Genomic DNA, 17,374 nt, shown 5'->3' on the forward strand with positions numbered 1-17,374 from the left:
GCGGGGGGGGGGGGGCTGCTGCTTGGAAACTAAGAAAGACTATTTTCACGTTGCAGATGTTTTGCTTATTTCTTTCATTCACTGGGCAAATGTTCAAATATCTGGTTTGAATTTGCATCTTTTGACGCACAACAGGCGTACGGGGGGAGGGGGGGGGTAAGGGATGAAGAGAGGGATAAAAAAAAAAGAGGATGAGGTTAGAGGTGGGCAGAAGGGCACACACACATTTATATACTCACAGATACACACACACTTACCCAGGGGGATGGGTAGTAGTCGTGGACAGCTGGGCATAGATGGATGGTGTGGGGGAGGTTGCGCTGTGTGTGTTTGTGTTTGTGTGTGTGTGTGTGTGTGTCTTTCCAAATGTGTCCTCTGTGCACTTTGTGTGCATATGTTTGCATTTTTGCTTTTTGTGTCCAACTGTATCTGTATGTATTTTTAATCACATCTTTATGTATTTATGTTTTTCTGTAAGTGTGACTGTTGTTTGTGCTTGACGAATGTATATGTCTTCCTGTCTGTATGTTTTATGAGAGTGTGTGTATACACTCCTGTGTATGACTCGGGGGGGCGTGTCAACAGGCTTGCAGTGTGTGCAAGTGGAGGCCTCTGTGTGTGTGTAATGGCCTGTATCATACATGCCATATCAAACCGCACACTGTTGGCTGAATTTCCCATCAAATGTGTACAGCATCAGCAACACCAAGACACATGGCTCTGCCTGTCACACACCATAGCACAGTATACTCTCTGTGCAGCTGCAGTAGAATGTGGATACACACATACGCACACACCAACACACATATGCACACAGCCTCAACCACATGCAGATAAAAAACATCTCATAAATCACACAGATACTTCATCCCACACAAACCGATAAATTCCTCACTGCAAAACAAATACAACTGCACTACAGATCCACACAAGCGCTGATAATTGCTTCTTGAGACTCACACTTGCACACACGAAGAGACATATGTACTTAACACACATTCAAATAATTACTTCTTTGCAAAGCAACTACAGCTATACCCTTATGTACAAACACCTACAAATACACACACCCCACACATGCACAAGCATGTGGATAATAACCTCATCACACACACACACACACACACACACACACACACACTTCGCCCAGACCTACATGCACAGTAAATAAAGTTCATTAACCCGCACTAATTAGCAGCAACACGGCAAAGCTTCCCTGGGAGAACATAAGAAAAAAGGGGGGAAAGAAGGAATTAAGCGAGAAGTAACAGAGTTGATTGGGAATGGGGGGTGGAGGCTTGACAGAAGGGCGAAGAGGTGAGGGAGGACGAGAGGAAACCGAGGAGGACATCGAGGCAGATGGAGAGGAGGAGGGGGGAAAAGATGGAGGGAGACAGATGGAGGAGGGAGGAAGAGAGGGAGTGAACATGGGGATGGCCAAGGTGGTTTGAATTTTTCACCCTCTTTAGGGAGTGAAACACGAGAAATTGACAGGAAGCGTTTTTTTATTGAAGTAATTGTTGAATATTTTAGGAAATGCGCTTATTTGCTTTCTTTCCGAGAATGAGATAAGAAGATCAACATCTCATGTCTGTGTGTTTAAGTTGGAGTCAGGAATTAGGGGTTAGCCTAGCTTAGCTTAGCTTAAAGACTGGAGGCGGGGGCAAAAGTGTCAGTACCTAATACTTACACATTTGTCTTATGATTCTGATTTTACACAATGTATTTTTAACTGATACACGAACAGAAACATAAAAATTGCATTATTTTTATTTATCCACGAGTACTTCTGAGCAGCTTCTCCAGCTATGGATTGCTTGCTGGGCTGGAACCAAACCTGGCCACTGTAATGGCAAGACTCTCGCCATGGATGTATTGGGAGGGCTCGATATGGTGCAGCGAGTCAGCAGTGCTGCCGGTTTGCCACAGTGGTAAACCACAGTACTGCAACAGAAAAATCCCTTGCCGCCATTAAAGTACTTTCTCCACAAACCACTATTATACAAGAGATGGCTCAAAAACAGACAGGATGCTTCATTAAGATTTTATATTTTCATAACCCAACCAAAGCTTTTTATGTGCATGATGTCATTGGACTGAGTTATGGACTGTTATTGATTAATCTGCTGTTAATTTTCTAGATTAAATAATTATTTGTTTGATCAATTAAACATTAGAAAACGCCCATCACAATATAGCCCAAGATGACATTATCAATTGTCCAATTGTCCAAAACCCAAAGACAGACAGTAAAACCAAGTAAAGCAATTCTCATGTTAAAGAACCTAGAACTATCACATTTCTGGCGATTATCGATTTTCATTAATAGTTGACGGTTAAATTTGTGCTTAATCAATTAATGCAACTAATTATTACAGGTCCTGCGCAGGAACGGGCGAACGGAACCTTTGGCTGGATGAGCAATTTCCATTTAAATGAATCGGCCATTATCCGCTTCTTATACTACACCACAGGTTGTCTGGCATGAAATAGCTCCAACTAGAGGTCTTCATGGGCACAAAACTTTGAGATTAATCTTTTTTTTTTGGTGGAAAACCTACTTGAAACCAATGTGCATACATTCATTTTCAAAAAAAAAGAAAAGAACAGACAAGTTCTGATCCTAAAGAAACCTGTAGATAATTAGACACGAAGCAAGATGTGTGACTGAAACTGTGTGACTTCGAAGAAAAGGCTACAAATTAACAAGCAGCTGTGGTCAGGTATTCCATCTGTATCCCACATATTAACACACACCAGAGACAACAAACAGTGCACACTTATAATTAATAAATAATTTGGAGGCTCAGATGACCTGGGAGGACCTCTAGTTTCTGCGCATTATTCTACCAAAAACTGCTTATTGTCATATTTACATTATTGTTTATGTACGGAATAAACAAACAAGATATAATGTGTGTTTTTTTGTGCTTCTTGGTAGTGAAGGAGGTCCTTACAGTGAGTACATGGTTGGTCTGTTTTCTCTCAGTCCACCTGCATCCAATCTTTATGCTACGTTAAGCACGCCCTGACTGCAGCTCTTTATGTAACACTTAGAGATGGAGATGGATATCGTTTTTTTTCCATCTAAGTCAGAAAGAAAGCAAACAAGCCTATTTTCAAAACAATTTTGAAACTATTCCTTTAATTCCCCCAGCCCCTCTTTTTTTTGCCATCATTGGAAGCTCCTCGCACTTTCTCTGTTTTCACACTGGCTTCTTCTCTCCCCACCCTCCCGTTTTTCACACACACACACACACACACACACAATTTCCCGCCTCGTTTTATCACCCACCCTCCTCTACATACCCTTATCCATCCATCTTTCTCTCTCTCTCCTCCTCTCTCCCTCCCTCGACTTGATATCCCAGTCAGCCTTCTACCTCTGCGTTCTCTCACCTTGTTGCCAGCGAGGGAAAGTGTAAATTGTGTTGCTTTAAATACCCGTGTCTTCCTCAGGCTTGCATCTTGAGGGTGGGGGGAGTGGATGTGAGGAAAGAAGAAAGAAGAGCAAACCACAGTGTTTAACTTAACGTCTGCTAAGGATAGATAGGTCTCTTCTTTCATTTTTGCAGCCCGGGTGTTTAGCCCGACTTAACCGTTTAAACTCTGGCTGAACTTAATTTCCCCCCCCCTTTAACTTTGCTCTTAAGTAGCTTCAAAGCCAAGAACAGCTGTATATGTATCTGAGGCTTATAGGGGTCAGAAGCTACTGGCGAGTGATTCTGTTGTGTTTGTGTAAACCAGTTTGGACCGGCGGATGGGTTGGGTGTCATTTGGCAACCACAGAAACTTTTATATTATTTCAAATACTCTAATCTCTCTGGCGCCCATATTAATGCCCACTGCAGCTAACCACACCCATCACACCATTTAATGACTGCTTATGTTGATTTGAAGTATTGCTAAAATATTGATACATTATCCTCATGCTCTTAAATTAAACCCACACAGTGCTCCAACTAAATTAAACCAAACTTATTTGTGATGAATATTTGACCGATAGGGCTAACAGGGTTGCGGCTGTGCTCATATACTGCACAACTTCAAGTGATTTGTATGCATAAGTGGAGCTTTAGATTTAAGATGCAGAGTGCAATTTAATTATCATTGAAACATTTAGGCTTTATACTCAATACGAGTGAAATTAACTTTTATTTATTTGCTTGCATTAATTGATATAGAAATGTTTTTTTAAGTCACTACATGCACAGTCTGACCAGTCGGCCAATGAGCTCCACTGGAGTAGCTGGAGATTAAGTGCCTTGCTCTAAGCTACAAGTGCTGCTTTTTACTGTCAGATTCGCCCCGTCAGTCCATGGATCAAATCAGTAATCTTCCGGGCACCTTCTCAATTATCTAACCTTTAGGCTGCCAGTGTCCCAGATCAATAATTTGTAATAAAAGTAAGTAATAAGTAAGTAATTTAAAGGACCAAAATAATAAAAAGACAAACAAATGTGCAGAAACAGCACACTTGTTGCCACTACATTTATGGGATTTATCTTCTTCAGCTCTTTTGGACCAGTTTTTGGCTCATTATTTTTTACAAGAGCAAGCTTGGTTAGAGCGCTTTAGACTTTATTTAATTTGTAGTCATTTCCAATTTTCCATAGTAGTCCATAGTTTCCAAAAAACGTCTAATATTTCAGGCTTAAAAGAAATGTGTTGGCTCTAATATGATGACAAATTTACCAAGTATACATTTTATATAATGTCGAAGCCATGAAAAACATTGTGGGTCTGAATATTTTACTGAGTGTAAACAACAAGACTGCTTACTAATAAGATGATGGGACAAGCAGATAGAGAATACTATATGTGACACACTTTAAAAGGAGGGGGGGATTTATAACAACAGGTTAAAAGGCCCTGAGTTGAACAAGGCATGACCATGGGAAAAGGCAAAATATTATATCCTCTGTACATAGTTCTGTAGAAATGTGTCCACTTGAAAGCAGATATCTTCTCAAATTCTTTTCATGGCTGAAGAGCCACTAATTGACCACTGGAATTGTATTACCAGCACAAATGTCACTCTGAGCCTCGAACACAGGTTGTTCTTGGTCAGAACTGCCAGCACTCTGTGGCGGGCAAAGATAAGACACAAGTTTGGCTAACTTGTCGGAGCTCATTGTGGTTGGCTTGATGAGTGATGCACTGGGACAGCCAATTTACCCAAAGTGTTCATGCCAAGTAGAGGAGCTCCTGCGATCAGCCGCAAGAATTAGCCCAAGATGCTATTAAAGGAGACACTAATCCGTGGTGCACTTGACCACACGTTCAGGCCTCAGCAATCATGCTGCTTAGATAAACTAACCACAAGGTCAGGGCTGAGGTAAAACACCTCAGAGAGCAAGGCAGCGAGTTACTCTGACAGGAAGGGCTCTGCAAGTCTCTGAGTGCCGTTTGGATCTTGGCAAACAGCGGCTGTACCTTTAAGATCTGTTATGGCTCTGAATCCTCCCAGAGGCAAACCTAAGGCCTAAGGTTTTTGTTCTTTTCTAATAACTTTTGTTTGCTAGGATGTTGAACTGGCCATCCAGCTTTAAAATTACAACAAAAAGGAGATAGTAGTTAGTTGCCTGCTGCTCTCGGCTCATGTACTGCAAATGTGTGTTTTTGATGCTACACGCAGTTAGTTTGCTCGCCTCCTCTCCTGCATCCTCTTTTTACGTGTCCCCCCCCCTCCTTTCATGTCTTGATGGGAGTTCCGCCGAAGCGCACTTAAGCAGATGTTCTTCCTGCAGAAAAAAAAAAAATCAATTCCACCGCCGGTGCAAGGATGCGATAACGCTCTACGCTGAATATAAACCTGTCTCCAGCTTGACAATTTGGTTCCAATTAAACTATTTATACACGCCATATTTTCAGGGGTGAGGAGACCGCTTTGAGGCATATCTTCTTATGAGATGTTCCCTCTGTTGGCTTGGTCTTGTCTTCAATTATGCCATATTTTTGTTTTGCTTGAGATTAGGTTGAGCGAGCACTGGCACGTTTTGTAGCGAGCAGAAAGGGAGGGAAGCGCAAAGCATGGCATGGGTGCACTTAAAGCCGTAATAAGTTAACACGGCAAAAATCACCGTAGTGGCCGTGTTCGACATTACTTACCATAACGAGGGGTTACGTGTTTTAGTATACATCTCTTGTTCTGAGTCACATAAGCGTCTGCCTCCCTCACTGAATGCAAAGAGTAGAATTAGCCTGCACCATCACCCGTTATCAAGGGAGTGCTGTTAAATACCATAATTTGAGCCAATTTGAATACCGTTACACACCCAGACAGTTCACTGTTCAGTGGTTTTTGTGGTGTTCCAGCTCCAGCTTCAGCCTTTAGAATCCCTTCATTATGCTGGGTCATTTGTATTCTCTTTCTCTTTCCCTCTGACCTGCTCATTTCCATAATGCCTGTCCCGTTTGAGCTTGTTCTGTACCAGCCGATACATATGCATGGCGCTAAAAACTGACACAGATATTGACAAAAGAGGGTTACAAAGCCATTAGAGGTATAAAACAGTGCTCTTGTTGTTGCTTTGACCTGTCGAGAGCCACTGCCTGTCGTGGTCTCTTCATCTTGGCTGGTCCCTCAGGTCATGCAGTCTCTAGATGCCTGGGCTGCTACTGACTCATCGCTCTAACATTGGCCTTGCAGACATACAACCAGATAGCCATTTGTCTGCTTTTTTTGTCCCTCTGACAGCATGTCCGTGTGTTCTTTGCTTTCAGAAAGACAGATAGAGATATATAGATAATCTGACAAGCAGAGAAAAAGATGGGCGGGGGGAGATAGAGAGAAGAGGAGAGAGCGAGGCGAGTAATGCATTTTGTGGGTTTATCTGATTTGTGTGTTGGTGTGTGCTACTATTTTTGCTTGTGTTTTCATATGAACACAGTGTCTCCCTGACTTGTCTCTGTTGCCTCTCTATTGCTCTGTCTTATGATTTTTTCCCCCCTCTCTCCTGTTACCTAGACGATGACCCCTTGCAGCCAGTGACCTCAGATGAGACGGTGTCCGTGGGGGGCACGGTGACACTGACCTGCCGGGTGGCTGCGAGTGACAACTCCTCACTGCAATGGTCCAACACTGCGCAACAGACCCTGTACTTTGGAGAAAAGAGAGGTGAGATAGAGGGAGGAATGTAGAGAAACTATGAATGTGTCAATATAGCAATCTCATCTCCAACAAAATAAATTCAAATACTTATTTGCTTTTGCGAGATATGTTCCGGAGGGAGCATCAATGCTGCCTACATTATGTTCCCTTGTAACATGTTTTAAAGTCCAGGACTTTCCTATACCACAGAGATGTTGTAAGGTGGCTGGGTGTATTAGGCACAGGTTTTTGACAACAGAGACATCTTTTTATTGTTAGGTTTAGTCTACATAAAAGGGATTGGTTACAGGTTGGACAAAGATTGTAGTTTTGTTCAGATATGTCAAATGTCGCTATGCTTCAAGTTACCTTCAATTTCCAGGAGCAATAGTTTAGGGAAACTGCATTAAAATATGTTGAGTGAATCCTTTGCAGATATCTTTAGTATAGACTTTTTGCATAGGCAGTGTACAGTTTGCAGATACTTTCATTGTGTGTCACTTATCTGTATAAAATGCATATAAGATGCAATTTAATTCACTTTTGTTAAACATATATGCATCCCTGTTGGTCACATCACAAATCTAATTGCAATCTGTTTTTCTCGAGCTATGTGCAAATCAACATAGACCCTGCTCCAGTCAAGAAGGTGTTAATAAGGCCAAAAGAAAACATATGCACTTCAGCAATTTAGTTGGCATTAACAGTTGGAAATAACAGCTTGGTAACTAACAACAATCTGTAAACTATCGCAAATGTGAATGAATTGTCTTTATGGACAACTGTTTTATATTCTTCAAGGGCTTTTATCCATGCCCCTCCCTCGCCCATTCAACCCAGTACTCTCTCAGATAAATGCTACAACAGCTTGGTGCACCTTTTGCATGCATTCACACCTTTTCAGCATCTGGCTAGAATGTGTCTCGAGGAAATGGAGTTCAGCCTGTCTAGAATGCTTCTTGGATTCATTTACACCTTTGAGATCGGAGTTATCCGATCTGCGCAAGATGTGCATGAAGTAGTACGTACTGTAGGGTGTACGTTGATAAAAAACACAAGCAGAAACTCCTTATGTTTTATCAGAACATATTTGTTATTGCATGTTACTTCCATATGAATACAATTTTAAGAGACAGGCTTGCAATAAGATGTTTGTTACTGCATCTTTGCTGAACAAGGCACTAATAATTACTTTGTACACACTGGATCAAAAGCTTTGTTCAAGAGAAAAAGCCCCAAACAAAGACATTATGGAACTTAGATAGCAAACAACATGTTATTATAATATTGTACGGTACCAAAAGTGCTCAATAAATGCAACAAATGAAAACAAAAAGAAACCTCACAGTGTGATGGGCTAAAGTTCGTCAATGTGTCCAATTCAAACAGTGTCTTTTCAAAGAAAAACTTTCTCCGCTTTTCAATAATCCATTTAGTGCTACTTGATTGCCTAACTGGCTGGTAAAAGCCAGGCTGACTTTTAATGATATTTTGAAAAGTGAGACTTCCCACTTCTCAGTGCAGTGGTCCAACATCGCACAACAGACCCTGTGTTTTGAAAAGAAAAAAGAGGTGAGAGGGAGGGAGAGGGAAAATGACACTGTAAATAAGGACTGACATTATAAATATGGAGCTTTGGTACTAATGATTACTTTTGACTGTTCGCTCAAACCCATGGTTCAAAACATTGTCTGAAGTGAAAAGGAGCATCTACAGCAGCCAGTTTGAGTATAAAGGCAGGGCCACGATTGCAATTTTTATTTCACATGAAAAAAAATGCCCCAAAATGATAAAGTCAAATAATTGAAAGAAAACTTAAAGCCTCACAAGCTAAAATGTTAGCTGCAACTTTTTATAGTCTGTCTATAACCAACAACATCACACAACAGACTTGGTATTTGGGAGTGAAAAGAGGGGAGTCTGGTACAGATGGAAGGAGGGATGGGGGAGTTGGAGAATTAGAGACAAGAGCGTTGAGAGAGATAGAAAGATTCCCTCATGCACTAATACAACACTTAACAGCAGAAGTGAAGTGATAGAGAGATGGAGTTAAAAATGGCGAGAGTAGAGACAAACACACAGGCCGAGAAATTTTTGTTGCAGAGAGCCAACGTTTTTTGCAGCAGACAATTTGGAGAGTGGAGAGACGAGAGAGAATGGGGGGGAAGGACAAATGGAGAGATCAGCAAGTCTTTACTCCAGATGGAGCTTCAACCACAGTGGAGAGGAGAGAGATAGAAAGTGAAGCTCTTCTCTGCAATGGTAGAACACTTAAAGGCCGACCTCTACTTTGGAGGGAATGGAGAAGAGTATTGGAAAAGGAGGAGGAGGAGCAGGGAGAGGGAGGATGGGGCAGAAACTCCCCACTGCAGTGGACCAACATGCACAACAGATGCTGTACTTTGGGAAGCAGAGAGTTGAGAGACAGAGAGGGGAGAGGCGGATGATGGGAGCTCAGAATTCAACCCTTCAGTGTCTTCTCTTCAAAGTGCAGCAGATGGAGAAAAAAAGAAAGAAGAGAGGGAAACATGAAGAACTTGAGGAGAGAGGAGGTAGAAAGATAGAGCAGGGATGGAGGTATGTGTAGTAGGACAGATAAAAACTGATGATGAGGGACAGAGAGAACGGAAGGAGGGGAAGAGTCGTGAACTGAAGGCAAGACTTTTTGGGAAAACAGTAGCAGATGGAGAGAGGAAGGAATAGGACAGAAGAGATACCAATTTTGTACCTCATAAGATGAAGAAAACCTGAGTACATTGTCAAGAACCTTGTACAGTCATCCATACATGCTACTTGCATTGTTTTATTTAAACATTTATTCTCCAAAGTAAACAACAAAAACCTAAACTCAACCAAAAGTTAACCTTAAGATTAGAGAATGCTCATGGTCATGCTTAAACCTGCCTAGGAGTTTTTATAAGACAGTCTCAGTTTAATACTGATGCCTCTAGATGACCTACATAAGCACCCAAGACCATCAGCAAGAAGATTGGTTATTTATTCTTAATGTCTGCCACCAGGTCGGATTCGGTCGGATTCCCATCGAAATCAATGAAATGAGGGAGTGGAAACACTACTGCTTTTATCCACAGCAAAGTCATTGCTGCTTTAGAAGAAGAAAGCACTTTCCTAAACTCACATTCATTGATTTGTTGGCCACTTGGGGGCAGTGCAACAAGCTGTAAACAAAAAACAGACATTTTATCACCTTATCATTAAAAAATTTGTCAACAACTTATCCAGTAGCAACAATAGCATTCATGTTTCTGTCCAACTGACAAAGTCCAAGATTCTCTCTCCTTTAAGCTTTATTTTCGTTTCCTCTGAGCCTGAGGAGAAATGCAAAGTTGTGGGCTATATCTCTGTTCACATTGCACAGGGTCGTTTGATCTATTTAACATTTAACATGGAAATATTAATTAGTGCAGCTTTAAGTCAAGGAAAAGTAATGTTAATGGTTGAAAGAAACAAACAGGATACGGGATGTGAAATGTGGTTTCCTGTTTCAAAGTCATACAAATATTCTTTTGATTATAACTGAACAGTTCCCAAAGCTGTCTTAATGTTATTTGTGTACTTGTCATTAACAGTAAACGTTCTGCTCCTTTTGGGGAACTCATGGCCGTCCAAAAAATTCTTGCTCGGTAGTTTATTGTAACTGTCCAGCCAAGAAGGGAAAGACGAAGGAAGGACAGACAGATTGATAAAGAAAATAAAAGACTGGAGGGATCTAAAAAGTGAAGCTGGGTGGAGGGAAAAGAGTGACGGAAAACTCCTCAGCACTCTACTTTAGAAATGATAGATTGAGATGGAGCAGCAAGTCATCTAAGCAGCTGGCCTGAACAGCAAAGCACAGACAGCAGGCTTCAGAGCTGATACAGCACGAGATGGAGGGATGAGAGTAAGGAGGAAAAGAAGGATATACTAGTACAGGAACAGAAAGGGAAATAAATAAGAGAGTTGATTGAAGAGAGGAGATGGGAAAGGAGAGAAAAATCAGGACTCCTCAGCACTACGTTCCAACCCTGCACAGCATGCACCAGGCTTTGGAGAGTTCAGACTTGACAAAAATGGATAGGTGGAGGGAGCGCGGGAGGGGGAGAGATGGACGAACAGCGTGATGAGAGATAGAAGAAGACGAAGAAAATGATGAGTGACAACTCCTCACAGTGATGGCCACCACACTGCAGAGTAGAAACTGTACTATGGCAAGATCAGAGATGGCAAATTCGGAAGCCAGAAAGACGAGAGAAAGAGTGGAATAACCAAAGACAGAAGGATGGATGCTTGTCTTTACTTATTACTTACTTATTATAGGTAGAGGGAACACAGACACATCATCAAATTGAACTTAAGATAGAGAATAAGAGGGGAGGAGGGGGAAAGGGAGGGATGTGGTGGAGAAAATGGATGGAGAGTATGAAGACAGAGTGGTAGATACATAATAGAGAGAAGAGAATTTAAAAATGATGTAGTGGATACAGGGAAAGAGACCTTGGATTTAATTTATAAATGTAAAAAATGATGAGAATTCATAGCCAAAGCTGTAATATATGAATTGTTGATGTTGATGTTGCATAATCACAGGGTCAGATCACTTCGATCCAATTCTCTGTGGTAGATCGAAAGCTCAAGCTGACTTTTATCATTATTCAGGCAAGGAAAGCCATTGATATCAGTTTAATTTGACCCTGCTTTGCACTGATGAGAGGCCACAGACAGACAGAGACACAGAGAGAACAGAGTGTGGGCGCATTCAAGAGACTCTTTTTTTAAAGCTACATGGAAGTGAATAGAAAGACTAAATTTAAAAAAATAAATAAAAAACTAAAAAACTAAAGGAACAAAATTGAGAAAACCAGCTTGGTTCCAGTGGAGCAGAGCTAATGAGAGTTCTGCAACTATAACTGCCCAGATAAAGATAAAGCAAAACAGGAAATTAATTGTTAAGGGACACAAAGCCCAGTTGTGTTTATTAAAACAGATACAATGACAAAAAAATCTGCAGCTAATCCTGTCCTGTATTAATCTGAGCGTGAACATTAAGAGCAAAGGAACCTGTCATTCTATGGCAAAAACAAACGATCTGATAACTGTAGCCAATACAGGATATTTTAATACATTTTAAGACCATAATTCTAGATAATTTATTTTAAGACCCTTTTAAGGAAACACTGATACCCTGGAGGGAATGCGTGGGAGTGGTTGGGTGGATGGATGACGGGGGGGAGAAAGGACCCAGTGCTGCTAATAGAAGAGATTAGACAGCTAGGAAAGCACGAAAACAGATGGGTTCCTACATTAATGCGAGACTACCAGGAGACAGTGAGAGAGACACTGAGACAAAGAGATGGACATGAGGGAGATAAAGACAGGCTGGGAAAGCAAAACAGAGAAATCAAGACGAAGAAGGAAACAAACAAAGACATTACATTCATTTTACTTTTAGCATTAAGCTCTCATCCAAATCAACTTCAGCTTGCCAAAATCACTACACTACTCTCTGAAGACTTTTTCTTATGAGACTCAACGGTGGGAAATAAATAATGGTGTTTGAGTGATGTCAGCAAGTCTTATAGTTGTTATAGTATAACTAATCATAGTTATAGTACACTGGCATCATGGTTGGGTCACCTGAACTGCAGACTCTGGGGTGATCTTGCTAGAATAGTTTGCACTACCAGCAACATGAAAGAAACCACAGATGAAGCTGAGTGACTTGTGTATGCTGGCAGGAAAAGAGTTCTGACACACAGTTCTCATGCTTTATTTATCATTTTGAGACTCTGACCTATGGGGGACGCTCTGGGTGCCTGCGGCAACGCTGATTATTTTCTCGATTAGTCGTTTGTTGTCTGTAAGATGTCAGAAAATAGTGAAAAATGCCTGTTTCAATCTCACAGAGTACAATGTGATGACTTCTTAGTCCTCAACAAAAAGTCCAGAAAGCAAATATATTCAGTTTATTAAGCCATAAGACAGAAAGAAAAGCTGGAAAAACGCCACATTTGAGAAGTTTAAATGCGAAAATGTTTGCCATTTTTGACTGAAACAATTAATCGTTGGTCAAAATAATACCATATGTATTATATTTTACATGCTGTTAATCTGCATGTACGTATGTTGAGATGACACTTTTCCGCTTTGGTAGACAACAACGTCGTATTTTATTCTATTCTATTTAACTGAGAAATGTAGGTGATGAATTTATGAGCCAATTAATTATCAAATAATGATCCAGTTATGTCAAACCCAAGTTTAAAGAATGAACCTTCATCGCTTTGGATGCCTGAGATCTATTTGTTTATGAGATCTATTTGTTTATATTTTGGCATTCTGTGTAATGAAATAAGTTTGTTGTATTTTCATAATAATTTACATACATCTTGGCAAACTATACAACAGTAGGACAGAGGAGCCTGTACATTCCCACCACAAGTGAGGTCCACTGCCATCACAAACTCTAAAATGCATATTACATGACGTAGTATTAAAATTAAAAAAAATTCAATTTTAAAGATTTTCCTCCATTGTGAAAGATTATGAGACAGTAGCGCAAATTGGACATTGTTTATTCACCTGTAAGCTTAACGATTAACTTTCAGCCAGAGAAATAAGGATGAATTAAGATATTTGATTTGGTTGGTTGGTCCTGATTACAAAATAAAATCTTTTTGAGAAAACACAGTCAGAAAACTTTTGTATGATCCAGGAACAAAACCAAGATCTCAGATATGATGAGCAAACGTATCTGCCCACCTATCAACACTTGGAGTCCCCCGGTTCCATGTGAAAATCATGTTTCCAGCTGTGTCCCAACCACATAACACTTTAACCTTATTCCTCTTCCTGTATGTAGGAGGACCGTGTTATATATATATCAAGTTGTGTTCCATAAAAATTTCATGAGACCAGGCACAGAGAACCCTCATGTGCTTAATTTACACAGACAATAAAAGAGATGCCGTGCAAATCTCACAAATTGAGGATTTCCAAACACATTTCCTCACCAGAAAAAAACAAAAAACAATCTGTATATTTGCCTTCAGTCTGCCTATAATTTTATTTATTTGTCATGTGCGGTTTCCTTCCTTTCCATAAAAGCATATCAGCAGACATCAGACAGGCGATCTGCCTCAGTACAATTTAACAAGGTAATGGATCTCTGGTGATTTACAAACCATGGTGGATGGGGAAGCTCTCGCCTAGTGGGAGGATATTGAGTAGGCAGACTATAACCGTGGTGAAAATGACTGTCACTTGTAAATCATTTCATTAAAAACACACACTAAGCACAGTGTTAAGCAGTCTTAAGTGAAACGAGCCCAAAAGAATATTGAAATTGATGCTGAGATCCCCACTCAGCCTCTCAGAGAACGAGACAAACTGACAATGACTGCTCAAAACACTGCGAGACGGTACTCCAAATGCAGGGCGTGAAATGTTTTTTGACATTTTCTGAAAAACTATTGATCCACATCGCATCAGTCAAAGTTTTCTTGGTGTCTGGGAAGGCTCTCTAGAGAATGTATTAACAACAACCATCACAGAACTGAAAGACTGCAGGAGAGACTTTTGAAATCTAACACTTGAAAGAAGGCTTTTTCTACATTTTCTCTTTGTATCATCTGAACTCTATATTTTTCCATGTGTCCTTAAAATAATCACATGTAATGGAAAACAAGTGCAGGGAGATGAAAGGGACAGGCATACAATGATTTCAAAGTTAAAAATCCAATTTATTTTTTAAGGTTAATGAAGTAAATATAAGAAAAAACAACCCCTGTGTGATTTAGAAATTTGCCTTTTGTCTCTTAGCCACAGAAATAAAACTAAAAGTCAATAAACCAGACATAAAACAGAACAGACATTCAAACAATGTTACTGTATTAGTTTAATCGTTATGGCTCTTTACTATATTTTTCCTTGGAGGCAAGGAAGAGACAGTTTCAGCTTTGATGCAATCTTTTTATTTTTAATTTAATAAATCAACATTTTGGAAAATATTGGCTTCTTTAGGTTGTACTGAAATATTGATTTCGTAGAGTTGTGATTTTGTTTGATGTTTACCTGCTAGCCAGAGTATCACTAGAATAGGTGTGTGTTTTTCCATTAGGTCTTCTATAAGTATAGCCCTTACTGTAATAGCTGAACCCAAAGTACTACCTTTAAAGGAGTTGTTTGACACTTTGGGAAACATACTTATTTTCTTTCTTGCTGAGGGTTAGATGAGAAGATTGATACCACTCTTATTTCTGTACACCAAAAATGAAGCTATAGCTGGCAAGCTTAGTATAAAGGCCGGAAAGAGCTAGCCTTGCTCTGTCTAATTGTAAAAAAAATATGCCTACCAACACCTTAAAAGCTCACTAATAAGTTAAATCACTAATTAATATGTGTAAGTGACTTCCTTAAAGTCACTGTTTGTTTTTCACCAATGGACAGACCCATGGTAGCTGTTTCCTCCTGTCTGCAGTGTTTATTCTAAGCTAACTGCCTCATGGCTCTAGCTTCAACTCTAATGCACAGATATGAGAGTGGTATCGACCTTCTCATCTAACTTTCGCCAACAAAGCAAATTTCCCAAAATGTCAGCCTTTTGTACAAGTGAGGATGGACCTTGAGTCTTAATAAAAGTAAAAGAATGAAAACAACTGCGCATGCATACCATGCTGGCAGACAAAGGAAGTCAAATCAAAGCAGTACAGGACATCAAGAGACATCAGCAAGAGGGGTGAAAATATTTCCCACTTTACTTTGCATTAGTCTGATCCTTTGACTTAAAAAATGAGCAGCCAAGTTAATGTGATGGCATGCAGACAACCGAAAGCAGCTGAAAGCAGCCGGCTGATAGTGACAGCCATTATGATAATTGCTTCCTTGACTTCTTTTTACTATAAAGGTGAGGAAAGATAGAAAGAAAATGAGCTATGCTTCAGCATTATATTACTCTGTCGTGCTTTCTTTCTAATCCCTTTGCACCAGGCTGAGCAGCCAGCATGAGCTGTGTCTTCTCTAGGTAATCTAGCTCTTAGGATGTGTCATCGGTCAGTGTTATTTGCCAGAAATCCCCAATGGACATTTTTCGCTGCTGTAAATACTACATGGCAGGATTTCATTGGCATGTTGCTTGAAGCTGATACACCGTTGGGAACATTTCTCTCTCAAGTTTCAACTGGAACTAATGCCTCCTTGCTTCAATTTGCACCACCCTGGGCAAAGTTCGGTTCATCTCTCTTCCGTTGATTTTGCATATTTGTGCTGCCTCCTCTAAATGATTATTTTTTAATTCTGTCTGAAGGTAGGGGAATAGAGACAAGTGGATTGAGAGGGAGCAAGAGGCGGAGGGAAGGAGGGGAAGGTGGATAAAACACACAGAGGTGTGTGTTTATCAAGCGTTTCATAGTTGGCACACTGATCTAGGATCAATTGACGCTCTCAGATCAGTGGGAACGGTATGATCAAGGGAAGCCTGCGGTCACTGAACCCAGATCAGCTGTCGGAAAGGACGGATAATTAGGGAGCTGGAGAGAATATTCAGAAACAGATGGGAGGATGGAGGCGACATGTGTGGGAGAGAGAGAGGGAGAGGAGGAAGAAGAGAGGCAGTCTCTTTGGATGTGAGTGTCAGCTAAATGCCTCAAATGTAAAACAAAATGAGAGAGAGAGAAAGAGACAGAGAGAGAGAGAGTTGAGTGATGAGAAAAGGAGGGGCGGGGGAAACAGAAGAAGAAAGAGAGAAGAACAAGGCATGAAAGGAGAAAGACAGTTGGATGGGAAGATAAATGAATGGTGAAGGAAGCAGGAGGGAGAGGTGAAATGCAGATGCAGGTTGAGCCAAAGAGGGAGATGAAGAGATGCAGCAGCTAGGAGGGAGATGGAGGTAAAATATGAAAATATTGGTCTGTAACTGGTGTACTTTGCTTCGGCAACACAGGTTTATCCCATATTGTGGGAATAAATAAAGCAGATTTGAATTTGAGAGAGTTTTTAGGCAGAGTGGAAACTTCGGTTGGAAAGGCGTAAGGAGGCAGGAGGCAGATGAAAAAGGAATGTATGTGCACTCAGTATGTGTTGTGAGAGAAATCCCCCTCTTCCTGAATGTTTGAAGTTGAAAGAGCATGAGGAAGATTGAGGGAGGACGAAGAGGTGGAGGAAGAAGACGAGTAGGCGAAAATAGCTACTGTGACCAGATCAACAGTTGGACCTTTGGGGAGTATCGTGTCTCTAGTTTGAGCTGCAGACAAGAACCACTGTCTGGCCAAACACACACACACACAC

The 17,374-nt window shown here is 40.6% G+C and overlaps 1 protein-coding gene across 1 annotated transcript in view; it reads left to right on the top strand.

The window, feature by feature from the left end:
* The window catches only part of cadm3 (cell adhesion molecule 3), an 82,769-nt gene that overhangs the window by 26,794 nt on the left and 38,601 nt on the right, over nucleotides 1-17,374 (top strand). Inside the window, exon 2 of the mRNA XM_035671365.1 lies at nucleotides 6,971-7,120. Within this exon, the coding sequence (XP_035527258.1) occupies nucleotides 6,971-7,120 (150 nt within the window). The remainder of the gene's footprint in view (nucleotides 1-6,970; nucleotides 7,121-17,374) is intronic.

This window comes from Morone saxatilis, unplaced genomic scaffold (genome assembly GCF_004916995.1).
Source record: "Morone saxatilis isolate NCDOM2014 unplaced genomic scaffold, NCSU_SB_2.0 Contig23, whole genome shotgun sequence".
NCBI classification, from domain to species: Eukaryota; Metazoa; Chordata; class Actinopteri; family Moronidae; genus Morone; species Morone saxatilis.